Source organism: Mus caroli, unplaced genomic scaffold (assembly GCF_900094665.2).
Source record: "Mus caroli unplaced genomic scaffold, CAROLI_EIJ_v1.1 scaffold_4670_1, whole genome shotgun sequence".
Taxonomy (NCBI): Eukaryota; Metazoa; Chordata; class Mammalia; order Rodentia; family Muridae; genus Mus; species Mus caroli.
The window spans coordinates 36,348-59,381 of record NW_018388520.1 but is presented as its reverse complement, the minus strand read 5'-3'; the positions used below and the strand labels follow the sequence as shown (position 1 = coordinate 59,381).

General features: G+C 36.5%; 1 protein-coding gene and 1 long non-coding RNA gene across 5 annotated transcripts in view; both read left to right on the top strand.

The window, feature by feature from the left end:
* Positions 1-4,936: 4,936 nt before the first annotated feature.
* On the top strand, positions 4,937-9,196 carry LOC110287659. The gene is made up of 3 exons (XR_002377237.1): positions 4,937-4,983; positions 8,100-8,295; positions 9,119-9,196. It is a non-coding gene; the product is annotated as an uncharacterized LOC110287659 (long non-coding RNA).
* Positions 9,197-9,257: 61 nt separating this feature from the next.
* Positions 9,258-23,034, top strand: part of LOC110287656 (T-cell surface glycoprotein YE1/48) — a 16,058-nt gene continuing 2,281 nt past the window's right edge. The window contains exons 1-6 of one of the 4 annotated variants that reach the window (XM_021154217.1): positions 9,258-9,395; positions 10,983-11,149; positions 12,610-12,699; positions 13,844-14,047; positions 16,351-16,493; positions 18,850-18,953. In XM_021154217.1, coding sequence (XP_021009876.1) covers positions 11,038-11,149; positions 12,610-12,699; positions 13,844-14,047; positions 16,351-16,493; positions 18,850-18,953 — 653 coding nt within the window. In that variant the 5' untranslated portion in view covers positions 9,258-9,395; positions 10,983-11,037. Of the gene's footprint in view, positions 9,396-10,982; positions 11,150-12,609; positions 12,700-13,843; positions 14,052-16,350; positions 16,494-18,849; positions 18,954-23,034 lie in introns of those variants that run through there. The other 3 variants (XM_021154221.1, XM_021154220.1, XM_021154219.1) reach the window with 3 other exon arrangements.

The following is a 23,034-nucleotide window of genomic DNA, read 5'->3' as shown; positions in this document are numbered from 1 at the left end:
TATTAGAACAAGGTTCTTTATGCTTTCAAATTAATGGACCAGGAAAATGTATCAACCTCACAGGCCGAGCCTTGGGGATGTTTGATGAACAGCGAGGAGGCTGGGTGAGCACAGCCCAAGATACTTCCAACGCAGATATAACAATTACAAATCGGACCTTCTGGCAGGAGGCAATTTGGGTTAATGGTACATTTCTTCCACCTAATTTTTCAAAGAATGTCCTCGCCAACCTAAAATAGCCCCCCATTGTAGCTTGGAAGATGAAGGGCTGATCCCGCCTTGGTCTGATTGTCAATCCTCCATCACTCGTTGGGCAGAACTTTTTCCTTTTCTCCCAATATGATGGTTGACCCAGAGAAGGAATTTGCTATGAGACAGGGACTTTTCCTACATGACTTTAGAATGCATACTTTTCACAAGTGGGTGCTCTGTGGAGTCAATGGCAATTGTAAAAAGCTCAATTCTTTGATCTTTATCCAGGGAGGAATGGTTGGAAAGGCCTCTTTTACTGGCACCTCAAGATTTTTTCAGTATTGGGGAGTAAATGCTGCTTCCCTAGACCCTGTTGGATACATTAATTCTAGTGTAGAGATCACTGGGTTCAATAAAACTTTGGTAAACCAGACTAATTATCCACCTACTCCAGTCTGTGTTTACCCCCCTTTCTTGTTTATCCTTTCAAATGATTCATTTGAAGTCTGTTCCAATGATTCTTGTTGGATGTCACAATGTTGGGATCCAGGGTGGTCTAGTCATGCCATGGTTACTAGAATCCCATGGTGGGTTCCTGTTCCCCTGGAGACCCCTTGCACCCTGTCCTTATTCAGGCAGAAGAGAGACTTTGGTATCACTGCAGCCATCGTGGTAGCGATCTCTGCTAGTGCGGCTGCTGCAACTGCTGCTGGCTTTGCCATGGCCGGTACAGTTCAAACGGGCACAAAACTAAACCAGCTCTCGGAAAAGGTGTCTAGTGCCGTCAATCTCCACACCTCAGTTAGTCCCCAGTTGAAGGGCAGATTAATGGTTGTTAACCAACGCCTCAACCTGGTAGAGAAGAGATTGGAAATTCTCTTTCAATTGGCCCAGTTAGGGTGTGAACGAAGATTGGGCACTCTGTGCATTATCAGTGTTCAATATGAAAATTTTACTCATGCAGCTAATTTGTCTAGGCAGCTTTCCTTTTATCTTGCAGGAATTTGGTCAGAAGGCTTTGATAAGACTATGGAAGAATTAAGAACAGCAGTGCTGGCCATCAATTCAACCCGAGTGGATCTATCCATGATTGAGGGCTTCTCTTCGTGGATTACAAATGCATTTTTCTTATTTTAAGGAATGGGTGGGGGTGTTTTTGTTTGGTGTTGCCATCTGCTGTGGGCTTGTGTTCATGCTTTGGTTGGTCTGCAAGCTCAGAACCCAACAAAAACGTGACAAGGTCGTTATTGCTCAAGCACTTGTGGCTATTGAACAAGGGGCCTCCCCTGAAATCTGGTTATCTATGTTGAAGTAATTAATGTTGTGATGATAAATTTAGGGACATCATGATCAGCCCTTGCACACCGCCAAGGTCTCCTCATTGCATGCGGTAGGGTGGTCTTGGATCCTTCTTCCTCGTCACATTTTGCTTCAGCTAGCCTCTGATATAGAGTTCGCCCTAGGCCAATTCCAATTATAGCATAAGTACTGTGGTATCCAGAGACGGGCAACCTTCCTCGTGTATGGACCAACCTAAGACATGGGGCCTGGTAGCGATAAGGCTTCCCTATGATGGGTAAGGCCATAGCATTAGGGGAACGACCTAAAACAGGAGCCACACTCAATATGCAGATCAATAACTCAGGCCTAGACTAGCCTTGCTTTGTTTAAAGCAGACTTTTGTATTAATAAAACAAAAAGGGGGAGATGTGGAGAACCATGAGCAACCGCCATTACAAGATGGTGTCAGCTTCCACAGCACCTTGTGCCATTTAAAAAAAGAACAGGCAGTGTGCGCATGTGCAAGAGTGAATTCGTGCCAAGTGACAGCCCATCCTGGGCGTCATAGTGACGTGATGAGCAAGCAGCAAATCACTAGCAGACATGCCACCTTAAGGGGTATAAAAGGAGCACCATTTTGGAGCTCGGGGTCTTCATCAAGCTGTTACAGTACAGCTGTGCTGTAGAAGGATTTGGTTGTCCACATGCGTTCTTGCTGGTGATAAGGTAGCGTGGGACAATATCATAAGATAAAAAATTCAGGTGACAGCAGATGCTGGCGAGGATGTGGAGAAAGAAGAACACTACTCCGTTGCTGATGGGATTGCAAGCTTATACAACGACTCTGAAAATTGGTCTGGCAGTTCCTCAGAAAATTGGACATAGTACTATTAGAACATCCAGCAAAACCTCTCCTGGAAATATACCCAGAAGATGTTCCAACTGGTAATAAGGACACATGCTCCACTATGTTCATAGCAGTCTTATTTATAATAGCCAGAAGCTGGAAAGATCCCAGATGTGGGTCAACGGAGGAATGGATACAGAAAATGTGGTACATTTACACAATGGAGTATTACTCAGCTATTAAAAAGAATGAATTTATTAAATTCTTAGGCAAATGGGTGGATCTGGAGGATATAATCCTGAGTGAGGTAAGCCAATCCTAAAAGAAGTCACTTGATATGTATGTACTTACTGATAAGTGGATATTATCCCAGAAACTTAGCATACCCAAGATACAATTTGCAAAACACATGAAACTCAAAAAGAAGGAAGACCAAAGTGTGGATACTTCATTCCTCCTTAGTATAGTGAACGAAAATAACCATGGAAAGAGTTACAGAGACAAAGTTTAGACCTGAGACAAAAAGGATGAACTGTCCAGAGACTACCCCACCCAGGGATCCATCCAATAATCAGTCACCAAATGCAGACACTATTGCATATGCCAGCAAGATTTGCTGAAAGGACTCTGATATAGCTATCTCTTGTGAGGCTATGCCAGTGCCTGGCAAATACAGAAGTCTATGCTCATTGACATCTATTTGATGGAACACAGGGCCCCCAAAGGAGGAGCTAGAGAAAGTACCCAAGGAGCTGAAAGGGTCTGCAACCCTATAGGTGGAACAACAATATGAACTAACCAGTACCCCCAGAGTTAGTGTCTCTAACTGCTTATGTAGCAGAAGATGGCCTAGTCGGCCATCATTGGGAAGAGAGGCCCCTTGGTCTTGCAAACGTTATATGCCCAGTACAGGGAACGCCAGGGCCAAGAATTGGGAGTGGTTGGGTAGGGGAGCACAGCAGAGAGGGTGGGATATATGGAACTTCTGGGATAGCATTTGTAATGTAAATGAAGAAAATATCCAATAAAAATTGAAAAAAAAAAGAACTAGTATGTGGTAAAATGATGTTCAAGCTCTTGCATCTCTGCAAATTCTCCTGGTTTTCCTGCAAAAGAGTAAATAAAATAAAAATAAAAAATAATTAAAAACAGCCAACATAGTACTCACAAGCTGTCCTTTTACGTATCCTAAACAAGTCATTTTTCTCTTTAAAAACCATGCATATGAGACCTTCTACTCAGGTGCCACATTACAATTATTTCTTCTTTTTAATCTGTCATCATTGCACAAAGTTTCTCAGAAAAATAACTTCAATATATACTTATCACTTATTATTTCAGTAATGTTGAAATATAATTTTCCTTGCTGGACAAAATTAGTATTATCGAAAATAATTTTTATCACTTTAAATTATGTTTTTTTAATGTTTATTATTTTTGTGTGGATGTATGTGCATGCATGTACATAGATATACATATAAGTAATTCTATATTCTGTGCATTTTTTCAATACAATGTTTCATTAACTCATGACCTTCAACAAAATAAGCTTCAAAATTTAATAACTGTCTATTTGATTGTTTTATAGTGATTTGGTGGTAATAAAATCACTACAGTCAAAGGAGACTGTACAGATTTCAGTATGGCAAGTCTTCATGATGATGACTGTGGTAAAAGACAGCCATGCATCTGTGAAAAGAGAATGGACTAAGTCTCTGCATCAGTGAGCAGTGCAAAGGAAAGTTAAAAATGAAATAGTATCTTCTTTGTGTGTTTCATGTGATGCTTTGCGACTAGTTATCAGCTAAAAGTTTTAATCATAGGTCTCAGTCGGCTGTGTGAACAGAAAGATTAGTTGATAAGGCAAGAAATGTTGTTCTGAAATCTGGCTTAACAGAGCAGAAGCCATCCTCCTTCCTGGGACAAAGAGCAGCTTGTGTCAGGAGAATGGGCACCTTTTGCTCCAACACCCTGGGGAGTCATGTTTTTCCTGAATGACACACAGAGCCATATAGAGAACCCTATAAATAGGGCACATACCACATTATCACAGGATATTTCTATATCCCAGGACTTTGACTGCACAAATAATAACTAGTTTGTAGTTGTTAGTGTCTGTTTGTTGGTTAGTTACTGTTTGCTGTTCTTTGTTGTAGATGAATTAATCCTTTTAAAAAAGTTTTTGTTTGATGTCAAATATAATTTTAGACTTCATGACTAATTACTAGTTATTGCTTATTACATTCCTGAATCATCTTCCTCATTTCCTTGCTCTCAGTGCTTGAGCCCATCAAGGATTATATGTGTTGACATATAAGGCAGAGTGTTATAATTGCTGTGAGTATAAATGCACAGGGTGGATACAAGCACAGGAAATCTCAAAATAGAGCTGTTTGTGGTTTTCCTAAGACAAGTGAAGTTTACCATATTTCATGGTGTAAATGTTGCACCTTAAAAGACAGATGCACCAAGAGGTGGGACACTGGCCAGGATAAGCAAGTCCTCCCAGTGAAGCAAGTGATCAGCCTATTCTTGTGGGATGGTGACTACACCAGGTTTCCCTGGCCTCAGCCTGGGACAGGAAGAGCAGTGTGCAACTGTGCAATGATAATACTACAGACCAAGGGTCTGACTGGAAAATTTGAATGTGGGATTAATATTGTGTCTGTGTCAACATAAAGTTGTGGTTTCAGAACTAAAGTCTTTTACAACAAAGCCAGTGAAATAAATATATATGCATTTACATATGTATATATATGTACATATATATTTACACATACATATGTGTAAATATATATGTACATATATATTTATGTATATGTAAATATATATATGTTGTGTTTGTATGTATGTACATATGTATATGTATTTTCATATGTTTATGTGTGGTTTTGGTTGCTGTTTTTTTTTTTTTCACAAAAATGTATTTAGAAGACAGACCTTAAGAAAACAAAGCCTTTTTCTCCTTTCTTTCTCCTCTGTTTTATTAGCTGGTAATGTGAGTTCTTTACTTCCTGTATTATGCTGTGCTTTGGTCAAAGTAGCAAAACTGGAGTGTTACTCAATTTCATTCCATCTGCAGTTACTGTATCTTTCAGTGATAATGATGCTCTTTAACAGTTTACATTCATCTCTAAATTCAGAACTCAGTTGCACAGAGCTTAGAGGAAGCTGCTGCTCTTTTGCGTTACAGTTTGGGGACTGCTCCTATATCTGTTTAAACAAACCAACAAAGAAACACATTTTGTGTTCAGTTTCTATTAACTACCCGCCTTCTCCATCAAGCACACTGGTGAGTTCCTCAGATTCTGACAATGCTATAGTCACAATAATGAACAAACATCTCTGGAGTTCCTTCTCACAGTCTTTGCACGATGTTACAGGAGGCAAAGAATATTTGGAAAGCACAAAGTCATGTGCCCTGGGCATGTGATTAGCCTCCTTGTTAAGGATGACACCCTGTCAGCAGAGATAAGGATGCAAGAAGGTCTCAGTGCCATTATTATTTCTGTGGACAGTGTGATATAAACCTATCATATATGGGAGGAGTAGGTTCTCTAGAGCAGCAATAGTTCAGGGCTATGGACGAGTCAGCTTCTCTCTTTTTCTCATGTAGTCTCCCTGTCCTGTTCTTCAAAACACTTGCACTCTTTGAAATGATAAGGTAGAAAATCTGCCCCGTTTTCTGTCTTCTTGAGGCTAGAAGGCTTAAAAGCAAAGTTTTCTTGAAATATATGAGCTTCTGCATATATTCCTGATTGGAGTTAATCAAAACCTAGGAAGAAGGAGACACACTCTTGACTAACACTCTTGACTATGTGAAAACATAGGCTTGAAGACTCAGGGTTTTGCTCAGTTTCATTTGCTAAAAAAGCTGGAGTATTGACCTGGAATTGAAAATATTTTGTGTTGAATGCAACTTTCTATCCATTTTCAGGTTATGGTTGCGAACATTATTTAGACTGGATGTGGTAATTCATAACTTAATCCCAAAACTTGGGAAAGAAATTTGGGCAAACCAGATGTCTATAGTGAGTTTCAAGTCAGCCAGGACTAAATAGTGAAACCCTGTCCCAGATACAACAAAACACAGCAAAAGCTATTTATTTATCTTTTGAAACCTTCACAGCAACCTTGTAAAGAAATTACTTTTCTAAATTGTGTGGTCAAAGGATTTGTGAAAGATGGGACTTACAAGAAATCTCAAGAGCCTTGGTGGGTGTTTTCACTCATGTCTACCCAGCACCAAGATTCATGCATTTTGGAAAGATAAAACCCCAGCCCTTCTAAATACTCACTGTGTCCATAATTTGTGCTTAATAATGTATTTGAAGCATAGTCTCTGCATCAGATATACAGTGTCCTTAAGTCAGCCGGCTGACTTATTCAGAGTCTTTCCTGTGGAAAGCTGAGACAGCACAAGCAGCTGCCTGCACTGGGACACAGAAACCACTTTCTTCAACACTGCTGCTACTCCTCCCCACTTTCCATATTCTCTAAGTGTGTGTGTGTATGTGTGTTTAAAATAGAGGGATTGCCACTGGGGAAGGGGGTAGAGACAAAACAGACTAGCTAGTAGTATTATGGAAGCATCCACACTGTAGTCAAGAAACTTATCTTATACTTATGAGATAATATCTGTCATCTGTGTCAGGGGACCTTGGGTACATGATAATGGCAGACTTGAGTGGTGACTCAGAGATATATGAGTTAAATAACCAAAAAATTGGACTTTTGAAATATCTCAGAGTATTAAAGCACTGGCCACACCAAGCCTGATGATATTCCTGAATTTGATCTGTTGAATCCTTGGTAGAACAAAAGAACTAACCCAACCCCCCATAACTTTCTGATGTTGTCCTTTGACCACTGTGTACACCCCATGGCAAATATGCACTTAAACTCTCTTTCCCGACTCTCTCTCTCTCTCTCTCTCTCTCTCTCTCTCTCTCTCTCACACACACACACACACACACATGCTCACACAATCTATTAGGAGTCAGGCATCTTGATTTCCTCTTCTAGTCTCAAATCATCCACCATTTTCCCAGTGCTTTTTAAAGCACTGCAACTTGATTTGAAGAACAGTTTAAACTTTTTCATCAGAAACAAGCCAGCAGGTTTGAAAAGCTACAATCAAATGTAAGTACAGATTAGTGAGTGACTTGAATATATTTATCATGGCAACAGACAATTGAAATCAAACAGTTTTATTTTTTACATCCTCTCTTTATTCTATTATTGTTATCATTGTTTTGCTACTACCATTGCCATTGTATTATTATTATTTTTATTATCATTATTGTATGATACGTTGTTAAGGCTTTGTATATGCCAAGCATGGTCATACACTAAACTGCACCCTCAATCCCAGTGAAGTGTCTGAAGTATTCAGCATGTGCAGCCTCACTAGTAATGTGCACAGGGAAAGCTTTGAATGAAGGGCTATTGATACAAAAACAAGCTTTCACCATACATGGAATAAAAGATACTATATTCTGGAACCATTTAGAGTGACCATGGCTCCATTTTCCAATGTGGGAGAAGTTTCATGGAGTTTTATACTTTTAAAGAACCTAAAAAGTCATAAAGCCAGACAATTTCAGCATACATTGGTGGATATATCAGAGAGGTAGTTGCAGCAAGATGGGGGAAATTTTTCTATAGGTCATCAGAGGACATTCTTAGCCTTCAGTTTTGTGGAAGCTAGTGGTCTGTTATATTTATATATTTCGTGAAGTTTTTATCTACTGGTAACAGGATGTTTGTTCTGACACAGGTTCCTTAGAGGGTTATTCCTAGCCTCGGGTAACATAATTATTCCTGAGATCCACAACACTACAAAGTCCTCACTTCTCTGTACATTAAATCCTTCGTTGCTGAAACAGCTTCTTACCAGGAATTCTCATCTCAAACCCATGTACAAAACTCATAGAAGTAAGAAGAAAAAAAATCTCATCTCTAAAAAAATAACTGTGAGTAATTTCATGCCAATGGATAGAATGTAAATAAATTAGATGTCATCTGATAATCTTTATTAGAGTTCTTCAAATGTATATTTCCTTGAATCCCATGACTTCATGCATAAGATGCCATTTTTAGTATGTTCTAAAGAATATCCCATGTAGTTTTTAAACTAACAACAACAAAATATTACAGAACAACTGGGATGATCCACAGTAATAGATGATAAAATTATTTATGCTGCACATAAGTAATTAATACTTATATGACTTTAAATATTGAGATCAACATATATAAAATGAAGAAATGCATATTATTTATTTATTAACCTAGAACATATTGCTATCATGATAAACAGCTATAATTCTAAGCCAAAAAAAGTGTAGAAACCTGAGGAATATGATTGTGAGGTCAACCTGTGCTACAGAGTAAAATAAATCAACTGTCACAAATAACAACAACAAACAAAAAAACAAACCAGAACAAAACAAAACCAAGTTCTGGGTCTGGATTTTAGGGGAAGAATATTTGCTGAGCATGTTCATTGTCTTAGATTTCATTTCCCATCACTGTGAAAACAGCCGCATTAGAACACTCCATACAGAAAGACATCAATATTCATAGGAAATATTATATATGATTAAAAATCTAGAAAAGTGTAAAGGAAGACTTCACCATACTTAGCTGCAATTAGCATAGTTCAAAGTGAAGAAATAACTTAAAAATTAGTAACATAAGAGTAAATTTCCAACAGTCTATTGCAAAATGAGGAGCATACGTCCCACATTTTTCCTTGTTGTTTTGCTAAGGACAGTGTTTTTGCTCTCTCTGCAGGAGTGTTCATCTTCTCCGTCTTAAAAATGTCAATTATGGACATTTGTTTTGCAGCATCTGGCACAATATGTTACTTCTCTCCTTTGCTCTGAGAGTCAGGTTTCATTAAGCAGTTTCCTCTTTTTGCTTTGATGACGAGGAGGAGCATAAAATCATGAGGTTGAGTATCAGTCAGTGGAAATTTAGTTCTACCGTTTATTTTGGAGACACTTAGGGGATATCAACCAGAAAAAGCCAACTTTTTCTCTACCAGAATCACTTCTCAGTAGAGACACAGGTAACAATAACTGCTTTTATTGTTTTCTGCTAAATGATCAAATATAATTTCAGATAGTGTTATGTGAGCACTCAATTGATGGGGAAGGCCTGTTAGTTGTTTTAGATCAGGTTAAATCTGTCAGCATGTGACAACTGTGATTCTGCATTAATTGTATTCTTTAGGGGTATGCTGTGATGTGTGTTGTGTGCTAAGAAATTAAGGTAGAGGTATCTATGGAGTTCATTATTCTTTAACTGGGTTAAATGCTTATATATTACCAACCTAAATGATGTCATAATAGGATCCAGATAAAAAGGGTCAGTGTGTAAATGAACTTGCTACACAAGGCTGACTGATCACCTAGTTTGATCCCTGGACTTCACATGAAGGTAGAGTGTGAGAACTCACTTTGTAAAATTGCCTTCTGGACACGTGCATCTTGGCTCAACTATCTCAAGAGCAATAATAATAAATAACAATATTGAAAAAGAATTCGGTAATGGAAGGATACTTTTTTGTCAAGATAAAAGGCAAAAGGTGAATCGCTTCAGAAATTTTCATAAATTAGTAAAACTTGAGAAGAATGCTCTCACATGTGCAACTTGTATTTATTATCTGCTGGATCTCAGCTCGGTTATTAATGTAAAGGTAATGTCAGTTACAAATACTTACTTATTATTTACAAGTACTTACAATTTACAAATACAGTGTTATCTACTATCAGATGGTTTCCTTCATGGACATTAGCTTATGTGTAAAGCATTGTGACAAAATTTATTTTCATATAGCCTCCCCTTTCAACATCATGTGTGTTTATATTATATGAAACATGATCATGAACATGAAATGCTGTGAGATTAAAAGTTCATAATGTATCCTCTATGCCTCTCTCTGTTGCTCTCACACCCCACCCAGCAATGACCCTTCTTTTCTGTTTGCTGCCGGTACTAAAGGTTAGAAATAATTTCTGCTGACTTTGAGCTGTGAGAATCAAATGATATAGAATATACCACATTTTTCTTTCTGTGTCTGGTTTATCCCACTCATTAGGAACTTTGCTGGTTGAATCCACTTACCTGGTTGAAGCATGGGCATGAATGTATAGAATGTGGCTGTGTGGAAAGTTTGGATATCTTAGCTGATTAGGGCTTCAATACAACAAATATTTATGTATCTTGGATCACCTTCAGTATTAACCTTCAAATACCTTTCTTAAGGTTGTGTCAGGGAAACTCTGAGAGTCATGTATAAATAAAAAGTCAGAAAGAACAATTACTATTCATTTATTATCAAAATGTATAAATATTTTAAAGCAACATTTTTATTTACTCCTAAAATTTCAAAGAGGCTATATCAATTATAGAATGACTTAGGAAAATTTTAATCTTTCCATATTTCTTAGAAATAAGTGCTGTGACCATTAGAAATATAAACTACTTTAATAAAAATCTACAATGAGCTCTCACCTGTAATGTAAATTGGGTCAGTCCATGTCAGTGTGTTTGTAGCATTAAGTGAGTTAGTCAGAACCCACCCTTTTCCAGCCCTCTGTATCATCAGATTCAGTTCTCTTCCTATAGGTAAACATTTTAATCTTTTTCTTAGAAACCAATCGAGGAACCATTTGAACTGAGAACATACTTTATATATCAATCCCAAGATGAGTGAGCAGGAGGTCACTTATTCAACTGTGAGATTTCATAAGTCTGCAGGTTTGCAGAAAGAAGTGAGGCATGAGGAGACTAAAGAGCCCAGAGAAGCTGGCTACAGAAGTAAGTGTTTAAAATATCTAATATAACATGTATTTTTTAAATGCATTTTAATTTTTTAAAAATTAGAAATATTCTTAGCTTCTATGTAAAAATATAATGATCCATCTCATCAGGGCTGTGTTATGCACAAAGATGGGAGGGAAGAAAAGAGTATTAGATGGATGCTAATCATGTACAAAATTGTTCAAATCTAAGGTTTAAAAACCAAAGCAAACTAGTTTTAAAATTTAAAATAGAAAGAAAAAGTTATAGCCCTACATCTACTCTTTAGTTGTAGCCAACTACTAAAAAAATCAGATGGACAGAGAATATCAATGAAAATATGTAAAAAATATTTTGAATCAAGAGGAAATAAGAAATTACTAGGATTTTTAAAATTATTTATTCTAGTCAAAAAGAATTTTGAAAAATATAAATCTAACTGACCAACGTACACCATATGTTCTAGGGAAGCAAAATCCTAAGATAATGACACTTTTGCATTTTTTCCATTCTTGAAGATAGATTTCTTTTTAAATATCCCCAATGTCTAATGCAACAGGCAACAACAGTTGTCTATCAGAACAGGAAGTTTCCTACTGGAAATAAAATTTCAGATGAAGGAAGATGAGATGACAGATTAGTGTGGGTGGAAATAAGTAAACCTCTGTGAGAGTTCCTGAAAATGTCAAAGAAAAAAAATTTGTTCATGAATGATAAAGCAGAAATCTCACTTTTTATTCTCTCCATTTTTGCTTTCTTCACACTGTAATGGGTGTGCTCCAAGCTGATATAATTTTCTTCTTTGATGCAGTGGTAATAAAAGGCATGAGTTTCCGATTCCCATTCCCCTAGATAAACCAAAATGTTTAGTAATATAGAAAGCAAAACCAAACTTACAGGGAGAAAGAGATAGTTGACTTATAGGCCCTTTCAAGGATGGGGATGTATACAGGTCAGGTCCAGAGCAGCTGTTGTTCCCTACCAGTTCTCAAGAACATCCATCACTCTTTCTTTCTTTCTATCCTTAGATACTTTTCTTTGTGGACTGCATGCTTCAGTTTTGTATCTTGTACTTGGATTGTATCTATGCCTCCAGTTCCTTCTGTAGACTCTACTTTTCTTTTTGTAGAGGGCACATGCCTGTTATCCAGCTCATTCTAGGTTGAGTCAGGAGGATTCACAATACAAGATCAAGACTGAAATAAGTTCAAAATTCTGTGGAAATTCAAAAGCATAGGATTTCTAAAATGTGTGCCTTTTAGGTAGGAATCTAAAATTTTGAGTGGACATTTTCAATCTGTTTATATGATCGACTTCTGCAAAATTTCCCCTAGTTCTCATCCTACAAAAAATTGTAATTAGTAGTGATATGTGCTCTTTCTTGGTGCTGATTTTCTTGTTTTTTGTTTTGTTTTCTTTTGCTTTGTTTTTTTGTTTTTGTTTATTTTTTGTTTTTTTGTTTTGTTTTTTGATTTAAGGGTGTTCAGTCCCCTGGAAGTTCATTGTGATAGCTCTTGGAATCCTCTGTTTCCTTCTTCTGGTAACTGTTTCAGTGTTGGCAATAAAAAGTGAGTAATTGAGAGAAATCTTATTTTTTCTTTCTGCCTAAAGAACAATATGAGCTAACCAGTACCCGTAGAGATCCCAGGGACTAAACTACTAACCAAAGAATACACATGTAAGGACTCATGGCTCCAGCTGCATATGTAGCAGAAGATGATCTAGTTGGTCATCAATTGGAGGAGCAGCCCTTGATTCTGTGAAGGGTCTATGCTCCACTGTGGGGGAATGCAAGGTCCAGGAAGCAGTAATGGGTGGGTTGATGAGTAGGGGGAGGGAGGAGGGGATAGAGAATTTTAGAGTAGAAACCAAAAAAGGGGATAACATTTGAAATGTAAATATAAAAATATCAAATAATAAAAGAATTGATTTAGACTTGAACTATGGAGTTATACACACTATCCATTGTTTTGCCTAAAGTCAGGGAATGAGTCAGAATCTCTGGAGTTATATTTTTTCCTGACAAAACAAAGTGTTCAGTTCTCTTTCATACTTAATGTGTTAGCTCTGGGGATGTTGAGAGTTCCACTCTTCTGTCTCATTTTTGGTCATAGTTCTTCTGAAGACTTGGTGATACTTTTCTTTCTGAGTTCAGGTGATTGTGTATCCAATGTAACCATTTTTGCAATGTATTTTGGTATCATGCTTAAGTAAAAGACTTCATCTCTACAGAGACATTAAGGGTTAAACTTAATTGGATTTCTCTACATTAACAGAGAAAATCACTTTCAGGCTTTGCTAAAACATAGCTATGTAGGTGGATATCTTGCATTCCATATGCTCTAATAAGAATTGTGTCATTTCTTAACATGTTTTATTAGTTCACATTTTCATAGTGTGTTAAGTATTCACTGAATATTTTACTTAGGTAATTATTTGTAAATTTGTCCTACAAAATGAAGTGAATTAAAGTTACTTCCACCATAATTTTATTCAGCTATATTATTTATTTTACAGTAAACTTAACTTAGTGAAACATTGAAGTATCAATTTTTAATAGTGAGTTAATTGAAGTGCTAATTTATAAATGTTAAAATGCCAATGAAAGAAATAATATGCGTTGGGTGTCAACATGAAGCTTTTTTACTAACCTTAAATTTCAATATGTATTTCTTATAAGCATTTTTTATTTTATAACTGTGACTAAATTAGTTTTTCAGTATGGTCAACAAAAAAACCTGCAGGAAATTCTAAACCACTACAATAACTGCAGCAACATGCAAAGTGACATCAACTTGAAGGATGAACTGCTGAAAAATAAGTCTATAGAGTGTGATCTTCTGGAATCCCTCAACAGGGATCAGAACAGATTGTATAATAAAACCAAGGCTGTTTTAGATTCCTTACAGCACACAGGTATGTTGCAGGGGAAGACCATAAATACAGAATTGAATTATTATCTTTTATTCATTCTCTGGAAAATTTGAAGATCAACCAGAAGCTTAAGACACTGATGATCTTTGGGATCATTTGGGGGTTCCTTATTTCATGTAGGGATCTGGAAACTCAGAAGTTCATCTTTTGATTAGGAGAATCTTATAGTTTCTAAAATCCAGGTTCTGTTTGCCACTCCTCCTACCCACTGGGGAGGGAATTACAAATCAGTACCCCTGAAAATTTTTAATTGTTTTGGTCCATAGGAAAATCTGAATCTCAAACTTTTTGTTGACAGAATATGGAAGTTTTTAGTAAGTGTGTATTTATGAACTATTTACATTAAAGTAGACTTAGAGCATTTATTGGTTGAACTTTTAAAAAGAATGTGAGTGAGTGTGTGTGTGATTGTGTATGTGTGTTTGTGTGTGTGTATGTGTGTGTGTGTGTGTGTGTGAGAGAGAGAGAGAGAGAGAGAGAGAGAGAGAGAGAGAGAGAGAGAAAGAGTCTGTGTTTTTCATCTGACATGTCTTGAGAACGTTGACTGTTGGTAAATAAGGGACTCTCCCTGCAGAAGACAAGTAAATTTCATCATAGTTTGTGCATGATGCACAACTCTGTCAATGACACTGTAATTGAGGCTGGAAATATGAAAAGATTAAAGATTAATTGTCACAGGAACTTTTCTTTATGTTCAGTGTGACTGGTCATTTTAACTGACACAGTTTATCAACCATCATTGTTATTTTAGAAGATTTGGAGATAACAAAGAGCTCTTGTATATATTCTCACCACTCAGTGATAGGGTATGATGATTCTCATTATGTCAGGATTAATATATTTAAATCGGCTACTACATTATAAAATTTGTTACAGTGAAAAAACCCCCAAAACAACCTTTTAAATATTCTAGACCCATGAAAAAGTTTTCATCACTAAAAAAACACTTAATTATCTGTAAAGGGTAGCATGATGAAATATTTCCTATAATTATGAGGTTGAAGGAGGAGGATTTTATATTTAGGAACATTAGGACAACCCAGCAAATTCCAGGACAGCCTAAGAGAAAAATGAAAGTTGGAAATAAAGTTACTTTATAGAGTATGGAACTGGCAGTGGTGGCACATGTCTTTAATCCCAGCACTTTGGAGGCAGTGCCAGGTGGATTTTTGAGTTCAAGGCCAACCTGGCCTACAGAGTGAGTTCCAGGGCAGGCAGGACTGCACAGAGAAACCCTGTTATGAAAAAACACATAAACACAATGTGTGTGTATGTGTGTGTGTGTGTGTGTGTGTGTGTGTGTGTGTGTGTCTGTGTACAGCATGACAACATAGACATTCCCAGTTCCTCTCTAAGCAAAATATTCATATTGAGGTGATCTTGCAATTCAAGCTTCATGCATTTCAATGTATTCAACTTTTAATATTTGGACATGTTGGCACAACACTGAAGACATCAATATAATCAGGAAAACAGTCTACCAACACCAAAACCTCTGTCATATATCTCTTATTTCTCTTAAGTTAAGATCATTAATTACAGATCTTGGCATAAGCTAAGTGCACAGACATGCATAGACCAGTGTGAGCACAATGCCTTACTACAGGTCAAGAATTCTGTCATCAGTTTAACTTCCTCTGAGAAGCAAGTGCTCATTGCCTGCTTCTGGCCCGTGATATCTCACAAAACTCTGCTTTATAGAACTTGGATTTTTTAGAAGCCTGATCTGCATGGAATCCTATTGTGTGGTCCTACAGGCAGTGTGTTTCACTTTGCAAACTATCCTCAAGTTCAGTGATGTTTGTTACATAAGTCAGTGTCTTGCTTTTGGGTTTGTTATGAGACATGATGCCATTCTGTAGCACAGGATAACTTGGAACTCACTGTAGAGCCAAGGCTGGTATGAAAATGATCACTTACACTAGGCTGCCTTCCTCCTGCCTCTCTCTTTGGAGTGTTCTGATTATAGATATAACTCATTATGCCAGACTGATTCATTTCCCTTTAAAGGATAAACACTTTTCTTTTGTGTGTATATCCTATATTTTCTCTACTGATTCATCCATGATTGACATAGGAACTATTTCTATATCTCTATGTTATTAACAATGTTTCATAGAACATGGAGATGCAGGGGTCCCGTAGTATCAAAAAATCTCAATTTTGAGACACATGAGATTTTCCTTTAAAAAAACTACAGGCTTAAGAAATCTTAATAAATACATTGTTCTGATAACAGAATACGAAAGAACAATAAGTTTAACAGTTTATTTTCTCTGTTACAGACAGAAGTGATAAAGTATACTGGTTCTGTTATGGTATGAAATGTTATTATTTCGTCATGGACAGAAAACCATGGAGTAGGTGTAAACAGACCTGCCAGAATGCCAGCTTATCTCTTCTGAAGATAGATGATGAGGATGAACTGGTACTGCAGACACTTACTTGGCCGTTTATTCTCTTACGCCCAGTCTCTAACCATGAATAATGAGATACTGAATTCAGATTTTTTTTCTTTTTTCACATTTGTATATTGTTTTGCTGTAATGTGAACAAAACTGTAAAGTAGAGACTGGTTTGTATAGAAACACTTCTATCTTTCAGTCTCCTCCATTTCTCAGGAGTCTACAAGAGTAGTCGGTCAGAAAGCACATCTTTCCCAGATGAAGTTAAATCCTTTGGTACAGCATATTCTATTACTGACAGTCATTTATCTCCTTAGAGTGCCAAGAAAACCCCTCTATCTAGGGTTTGATCTTTGGAACATGGAAGTGAGACAGCCTGAGATGAGAAATCAGATGACAACAGGGAAAATAGCTGAGCCCTGAACCTGTTTGCAAAATGGGATTATATGAGAAATGTGGGATTACATAGTTTGACCTGTGAGTTCCAGGGTTATTTTCACTGAAACTATCCATAATCATTACTATATAGTATCCTTACATTCTGTAAAATAAGATAGCCATCACTAGAAATACCAATTTAAAAGAAAACAAAGTTTCCAAGATTCTGACATTTTCTGTTTAATTTTGGTATATGCCCAGGATAAAGTGGGTCTTGTGTAGAAGTATTGCTAGTTTTATCAGAAACCAACAAATGCACTTCCAAACTATTTCTGCAATTTTTCTCTCCCATCAGAAATGGAGGAGTGTTTCCCTTGCCCCACATTCTTGCCGGCAAGAGCTATCACTTGTTTTTGATCATAGTCAAACTGATTGGTATAAGATAGCATCTCAGAGTTATTCTGATTTGCTTTTCCCAGATGGCTAAAGACTTTGAGCATTTATTTATGTGCTTCTCATTCATTTGAGACTTCTCTGTTGAGAATTATCTGTTTAGTTGAGGCATAGAAGAATCAAAAGAAGAAATTGATTCATTAGTCAAAGAAAATGCTAAATATAAAAAAAAAATCATGATACAAAACACCCAGGAAATTTGAGATACCTTGAAAATACACAACCTAAAATTATTAGGAATAGAAGCACTTAAAGAGCCCAATTATAAATTCACAAATATTTTCAACAAAATCACAGAATAAAATATTCCCAACCTAAAGAAGTAGGTGCCAATAAACGTAAAGGAAGCATTTAGAACACCAATTAGACTGGGCCAGAAAAGAAAATACACCTATCATATAATTATCAAAATACAAAATCTACAGAGGAAAGAAAGAATATTAAAAGCAACATGGGAAAAATGGCAGGTAACATACAAAGGCAGAATGACCAGAATTGTATCCAACTTCTCAATAGAGAATTAAAAGGTAAACGGGATCTGGGCAGATATCTTCCAACTTATGACAAACCAAAACTGACAACGTATAGACTATTGTTCCCAGTAAAATTCTCAATCACTATAGATGTAGAAAAGAAGATATTTTAAGACAAATCCAAATTCAAAAAATATCTATTCACAAATGCAGATATATAGAAAATATAAGAAGGAAAAATCCAACCTAAAAGGATAAGTAATTATATACAGGAAAACACAGGAGATAAGTAAATTCATACCAGCAAAAATGAGGAAATCACATAGAAACACCCCCCCNCACACACACACACACAGAGAGACAGAGACAGAGACATAGACAGAGACAGACAGACAGACAGACAGACAGACAGAGAGACAGAGACAGAGAACACACATAATTAAATTTAAACACATTTATATTTTAAAATATAATACTATTAATTAGGTATCATGCCACTCAGGTGTCACATGTAAAATTAACTAAATACTAGGAAATATCTCCCAATCTACTCAGTTCTGTCACTTATGTATCCTCTCTGGAGCATGGATCTAAAAAGCACAGTGTTTTACAGAGCAATTTTCATCTACCAATTTTCTTTGAAGAAAGGGCATTAATTCCCAAATGAACACTTCCCAAATTGTTATGAAGTATTCCACAATCCACATTGGAATAATTTCATAGAGCATCAGAAGTTCTTTAATGATCTATACATTTTTCTGGGCCTTGAGCAGGAATATTGTGTGTATGGTAGTGAGTCTAGGTCTACATCTAAGAAACATAGGCACAAATCAAGCCATGAACCCAGTATCTCAGGACAACTGGAGGTTTTATTATAAATAACTTATTGAACTGACATAGATTTGATTTAAATGTGCTACTAGTAGGAATTCATTTTAGAAAATGAGCACAGTAGAACTGAGCAGTGGGAAGATAGGCCAGCAGAAAATAACACAGGAATGTTGGGGAATTTCCCTTCTTATTCTTCTCTAATCAGAGAGAAATTTTATTGTAAGGTCTGCTGTTTCCTTTACAGAAGTTCCTTAAACTCGTGGTTCCTTCAGACAGTTGCTGGATTGGATTGTCATATGATAATAAGAAAAAAGATTGGGCATGGATTGACAACGGCCCATCTAAACTGTGAGTTTCTGAGAGCCCTTCAGAATCTAACACTGGTGTGGGAATTGGGAGGATTGTGTGCAAAGGCTTTTCTCTCATTTCACATGGCTTTCCTCATTTTCTATGGAATTCAGGGGTAAGGACAAGTTGCATAAGACAGAGTCTGAACAAGAGTTACAGAGGGATGATGTATAGTCTAGGATATAACCAAAAGAGGCTTAATGCTGCATACATCTCGGGTCTTTGTCTTCTAAGTTGAAAAGGCCCCTAGAAAGTAATCAACTTGAGATGATGTGAAATGATTGAATGATCATGACAAATACATTGAGTTTCTCAGACATTCATGCGACATTTTTTTTATTTTTGTTCACTTACATAATTATTGATTTTTAAAAATATAAGGAATGTTTATGTATAAATACATATGTATGCCTGCCTTCCATTTCCAGGTGAGATCTTTAACTAGTCCTACTCATTCCAAAGACAGTAACAATAGCCTTTGCTGGGGGGAGACCCCTAGTGTCTCCCTGACTAGTAAGTCATACCTCTGAAGGAATCCTAGGCTTTGCACTTTGGTTTTCTTTTCAAAACATAACTTCTGGAATTGTAACTCTTCTTTGAAGTTAAATCTTTTATTTATCTATCTATCTATCTATCTATCTATCTATTTATCTATATATCTATTTATTTATTTATATTATTCTCTATTATTTATGAATTTATTCTTCTGTAATCATTTTTTACAGTCCAGTCTTTATGCCCCTCCTGATATGTCATCTGGGTGCTCCTCCTCCCACACCTCCTCCCACAGTCTCCAAGAGGATGTCCATACCCACCCCACTTATATCACCAGGCCTCCTCACTACCTAGGTCCTCTTGTCTTTCTAGGGTTAGGTCCATTTTCTCTCACTGAGGTCAGACCAGGCAGTCTTCTGCTGTATATTTGTAGGGGGCCTCATAACAGCTCCTGTATGCTGAATGGTTGCTGTCTCAGTGACTGAGGGATCTCAGGCATGGAGGTTAGTTAGGTGGTTGGCCTCAGATTCTTCCAGCTTTTCCCAAATTCCACTGCAGAGGTCCTTGGCTTCTATACATTGGTTGGGTATCTGCATCCTACTCTTTCACCTACTTGTTAAAATTTTATTTTTCATTACATTTTTTCATAGAATATATTTTGATCCCATATTGTCTCCTCAAAATACTCCTTGTACATTCCTACCTTCCAACCAACTAAACTTCATGTATTTCTCCCTGTCCTCCAAGGAAAAATAACAAAAACAAAAAACAAATAATCAAATAAAATCAATCACTCAAGGAAACAAAAGCCCAAAAAGAAAAAAAAAATTGCCCTTCAGCAAACAAACAAAGAAACACACAGACAAATCACATTAAAGAAAACCCAAACTAAACATAACAAAACATAAAACTCCAAATCATTAAGAACACATGGACTGGGTTTTGTGTTGGTCAACTATAAGTTTATTAACTCTTGGATTTCCATAAGACCTTCTACACATCATTAGTTTTGCTTAACCCATCCTTTATTTTCTTCTATCCTCTATTTTCCAGTACTTATTCACATTTGTCCTTGATTATCAGAATAGCCCTCTTACATTATTAATACCTTGTTTTCCCTGTTTTGCTGATTGTCAAATTCCTTTTACAAATACAAATTTTAGGAAATCACCTCATAATCCTATGAATCCTTTAATAACTTTCCTAGGTATATATATTTTAAGTACCTTTTTATATAATTTGAAAATAAAAGTAATTCTTATTATTTTGTTGTTATTTTCAGTTAAGGATTCATTTTACCCTGTCGGTCCTTGAATTCTTTATCCACATGTCTTCATCTCTTTGGAGTGGGGTCTATGGACAGGGGTGTCTGGTTGTCTATTATCATTTTAAAGATATCCATCATGCTTATTTTACACTTGCAAGTTTTTAATTCTGATGTCTGTTTCTTTTTCTTGAGATGTATGTTCTGTTTCTGTCTATTTTTGTTCATAATGTCATTTACTTTGTGGCATTTACTGAGCTTCTTCTTCAGCAGGTACAGAAACTATCTGAGGCATCATATCCACAGTTATAACTCTCTCAGAAATAGTTTTCTTCAGTATCTTGGAACATAGCCAGTCTCATTCTGGGTCAATTATATTATAAATGTGGCCCTGTTAGTCTGGACAGCTAGGTTCCAGAAAATACCTTCCTCTCTTTTGTTGAAGGACATTCTAAAGTAGGCTGTCACAGAAGTGGCCAGAAGACTAATAGAATTATTAGATATATTAATAAGTTCTAATCAATGAGATTATTATTATTATTAATATTTTCTATAAAATTATCATTTCACACAGACTAGTCATAGAATTCAGGCACTTTCTCCCAAGCACTTAGATTCCTGGTATTTGCCTCTGTGTTTGGCAGAGTTAATAAATTTGTTTACATCCATTAGAAGCCTACACATTTAGAGAGAGCAAGTGGCAACATTTAAAGAGAGTTGCCAGAAAGAGAGAAGATGCCTGCATCCACAAAGTTAAGTATCTTTTTGTACCTTGACTATGCTACAGAACTGTTTCCTGATGATGGTGTTACTAGAGTCAGACCTGAGGTTTGACTAAGGGAGTTCAGTGGTTAGAAGGTTCCTGCAGCCACCACAAGCATTTACTCCAGTGCAAAGGTACAAAAGCTTGCACATCTGTTTCAATGCCATCTTCTAATGAACCCAGTTAGCAGCATGAACCTCACTTGTGTTTCTTGTGTGCAGGTCTAGGTGAGCATCATTATGGGTGTAAGTTAAGATCTCATGATGCAGCCTATATGCACCATGTGTATTTCTGAAGGGTCAGTGTCTGATGGATTCTTTTGCTCCTTGCTCATATTCAATACACATCCTTCATTGATTGTACCCAAATAAAATCTCATGGCTGGCTACTGTGTACACTGAATCCAGTCTCCTCTCTCCTCTTCCTGTCTGTTCATAACTACCTTGATTTCTTTTATCTTCCTTTTCTGTTCCTATAGTAAATTTAATACTATGTTTCTCCCTGGGTTAAATCCAAAGTTAAAGAAAGGTGATCATTGTTTAAGATTTTTCTCTTTGACATTTCAGATCCAATGAGCTTGGTGGATGTCTGTATTTTCCTGCTAGTCTTTGGCATTCTCATTAGACTCCCCTGGTACAAAGAGCAGCTTCATCTGTAGAATGGATGACATTGCTCAAGTCTTGAGAAATCATTTTCTGTCTCTCAAATGACACAGAAGCAGATATATAATCCTGAAAAATAATACACAGTTTGGCCTCACTAGGATCAACTCTTTCAAAATTCACTGCTTCGACAGCACAATTAATTATTAATATGTAATCTTAACTTTCTATTTGTTAGAGTTAGATTCTATGTCTTTGGAAGCCTAATAATAATGATGATAATGAAAATAACACAAAAGTTGTCTAGAACAGAAACACTTTTTAGGATGAAGCTATGTCTTGTGTAGCTTACTACTAAACCTCAAATATTCAATATGTATCTAGTATTATGTTTTAGTCCATAACCCACATTATCTGCAATGGTTAGTGTTCTCGATCTTATCACTATCAATATGTCTTTGAATTCAGGATCATACAGTGCATTCACATGTAATGTCCTTAAGTTGTAAAATAGTTTGGCTCATTGTTTGTCTGAAAATTAAATTAAAAAATCCAAGCCTTGAAGTTGAGTCTGCATATAAGTGCATCCACTGGAAATTATGAGGAATATGAGTTTTAATAAATATGCACATATTTTCAAGCACCATTCTACAAACTAGTCTTATATCCACTTGATATAAGTCACCTGAAAGGAGGGAATTGAGAAGATGCCTCAATTAGAAAGTTCCTCAATGACAGACAATAATGTGGAGGTTTAAGCAAAACAAATCCTTTCTTTTCCCAAATTGCTTTGGTCATGGTGTTTCATCACAGTAATAGACACCACAAAAATAAAATAGAGCAATTTTTTCTCCTTCCAAAGTTCTTTTCTGCACCCTCATCTGGTCTCAGGCAAGCAGGCATGTGCTTTCTTGTACTGTAACTGAGTAAGGCCTAGTGCAGCGTGTTATGTACTAT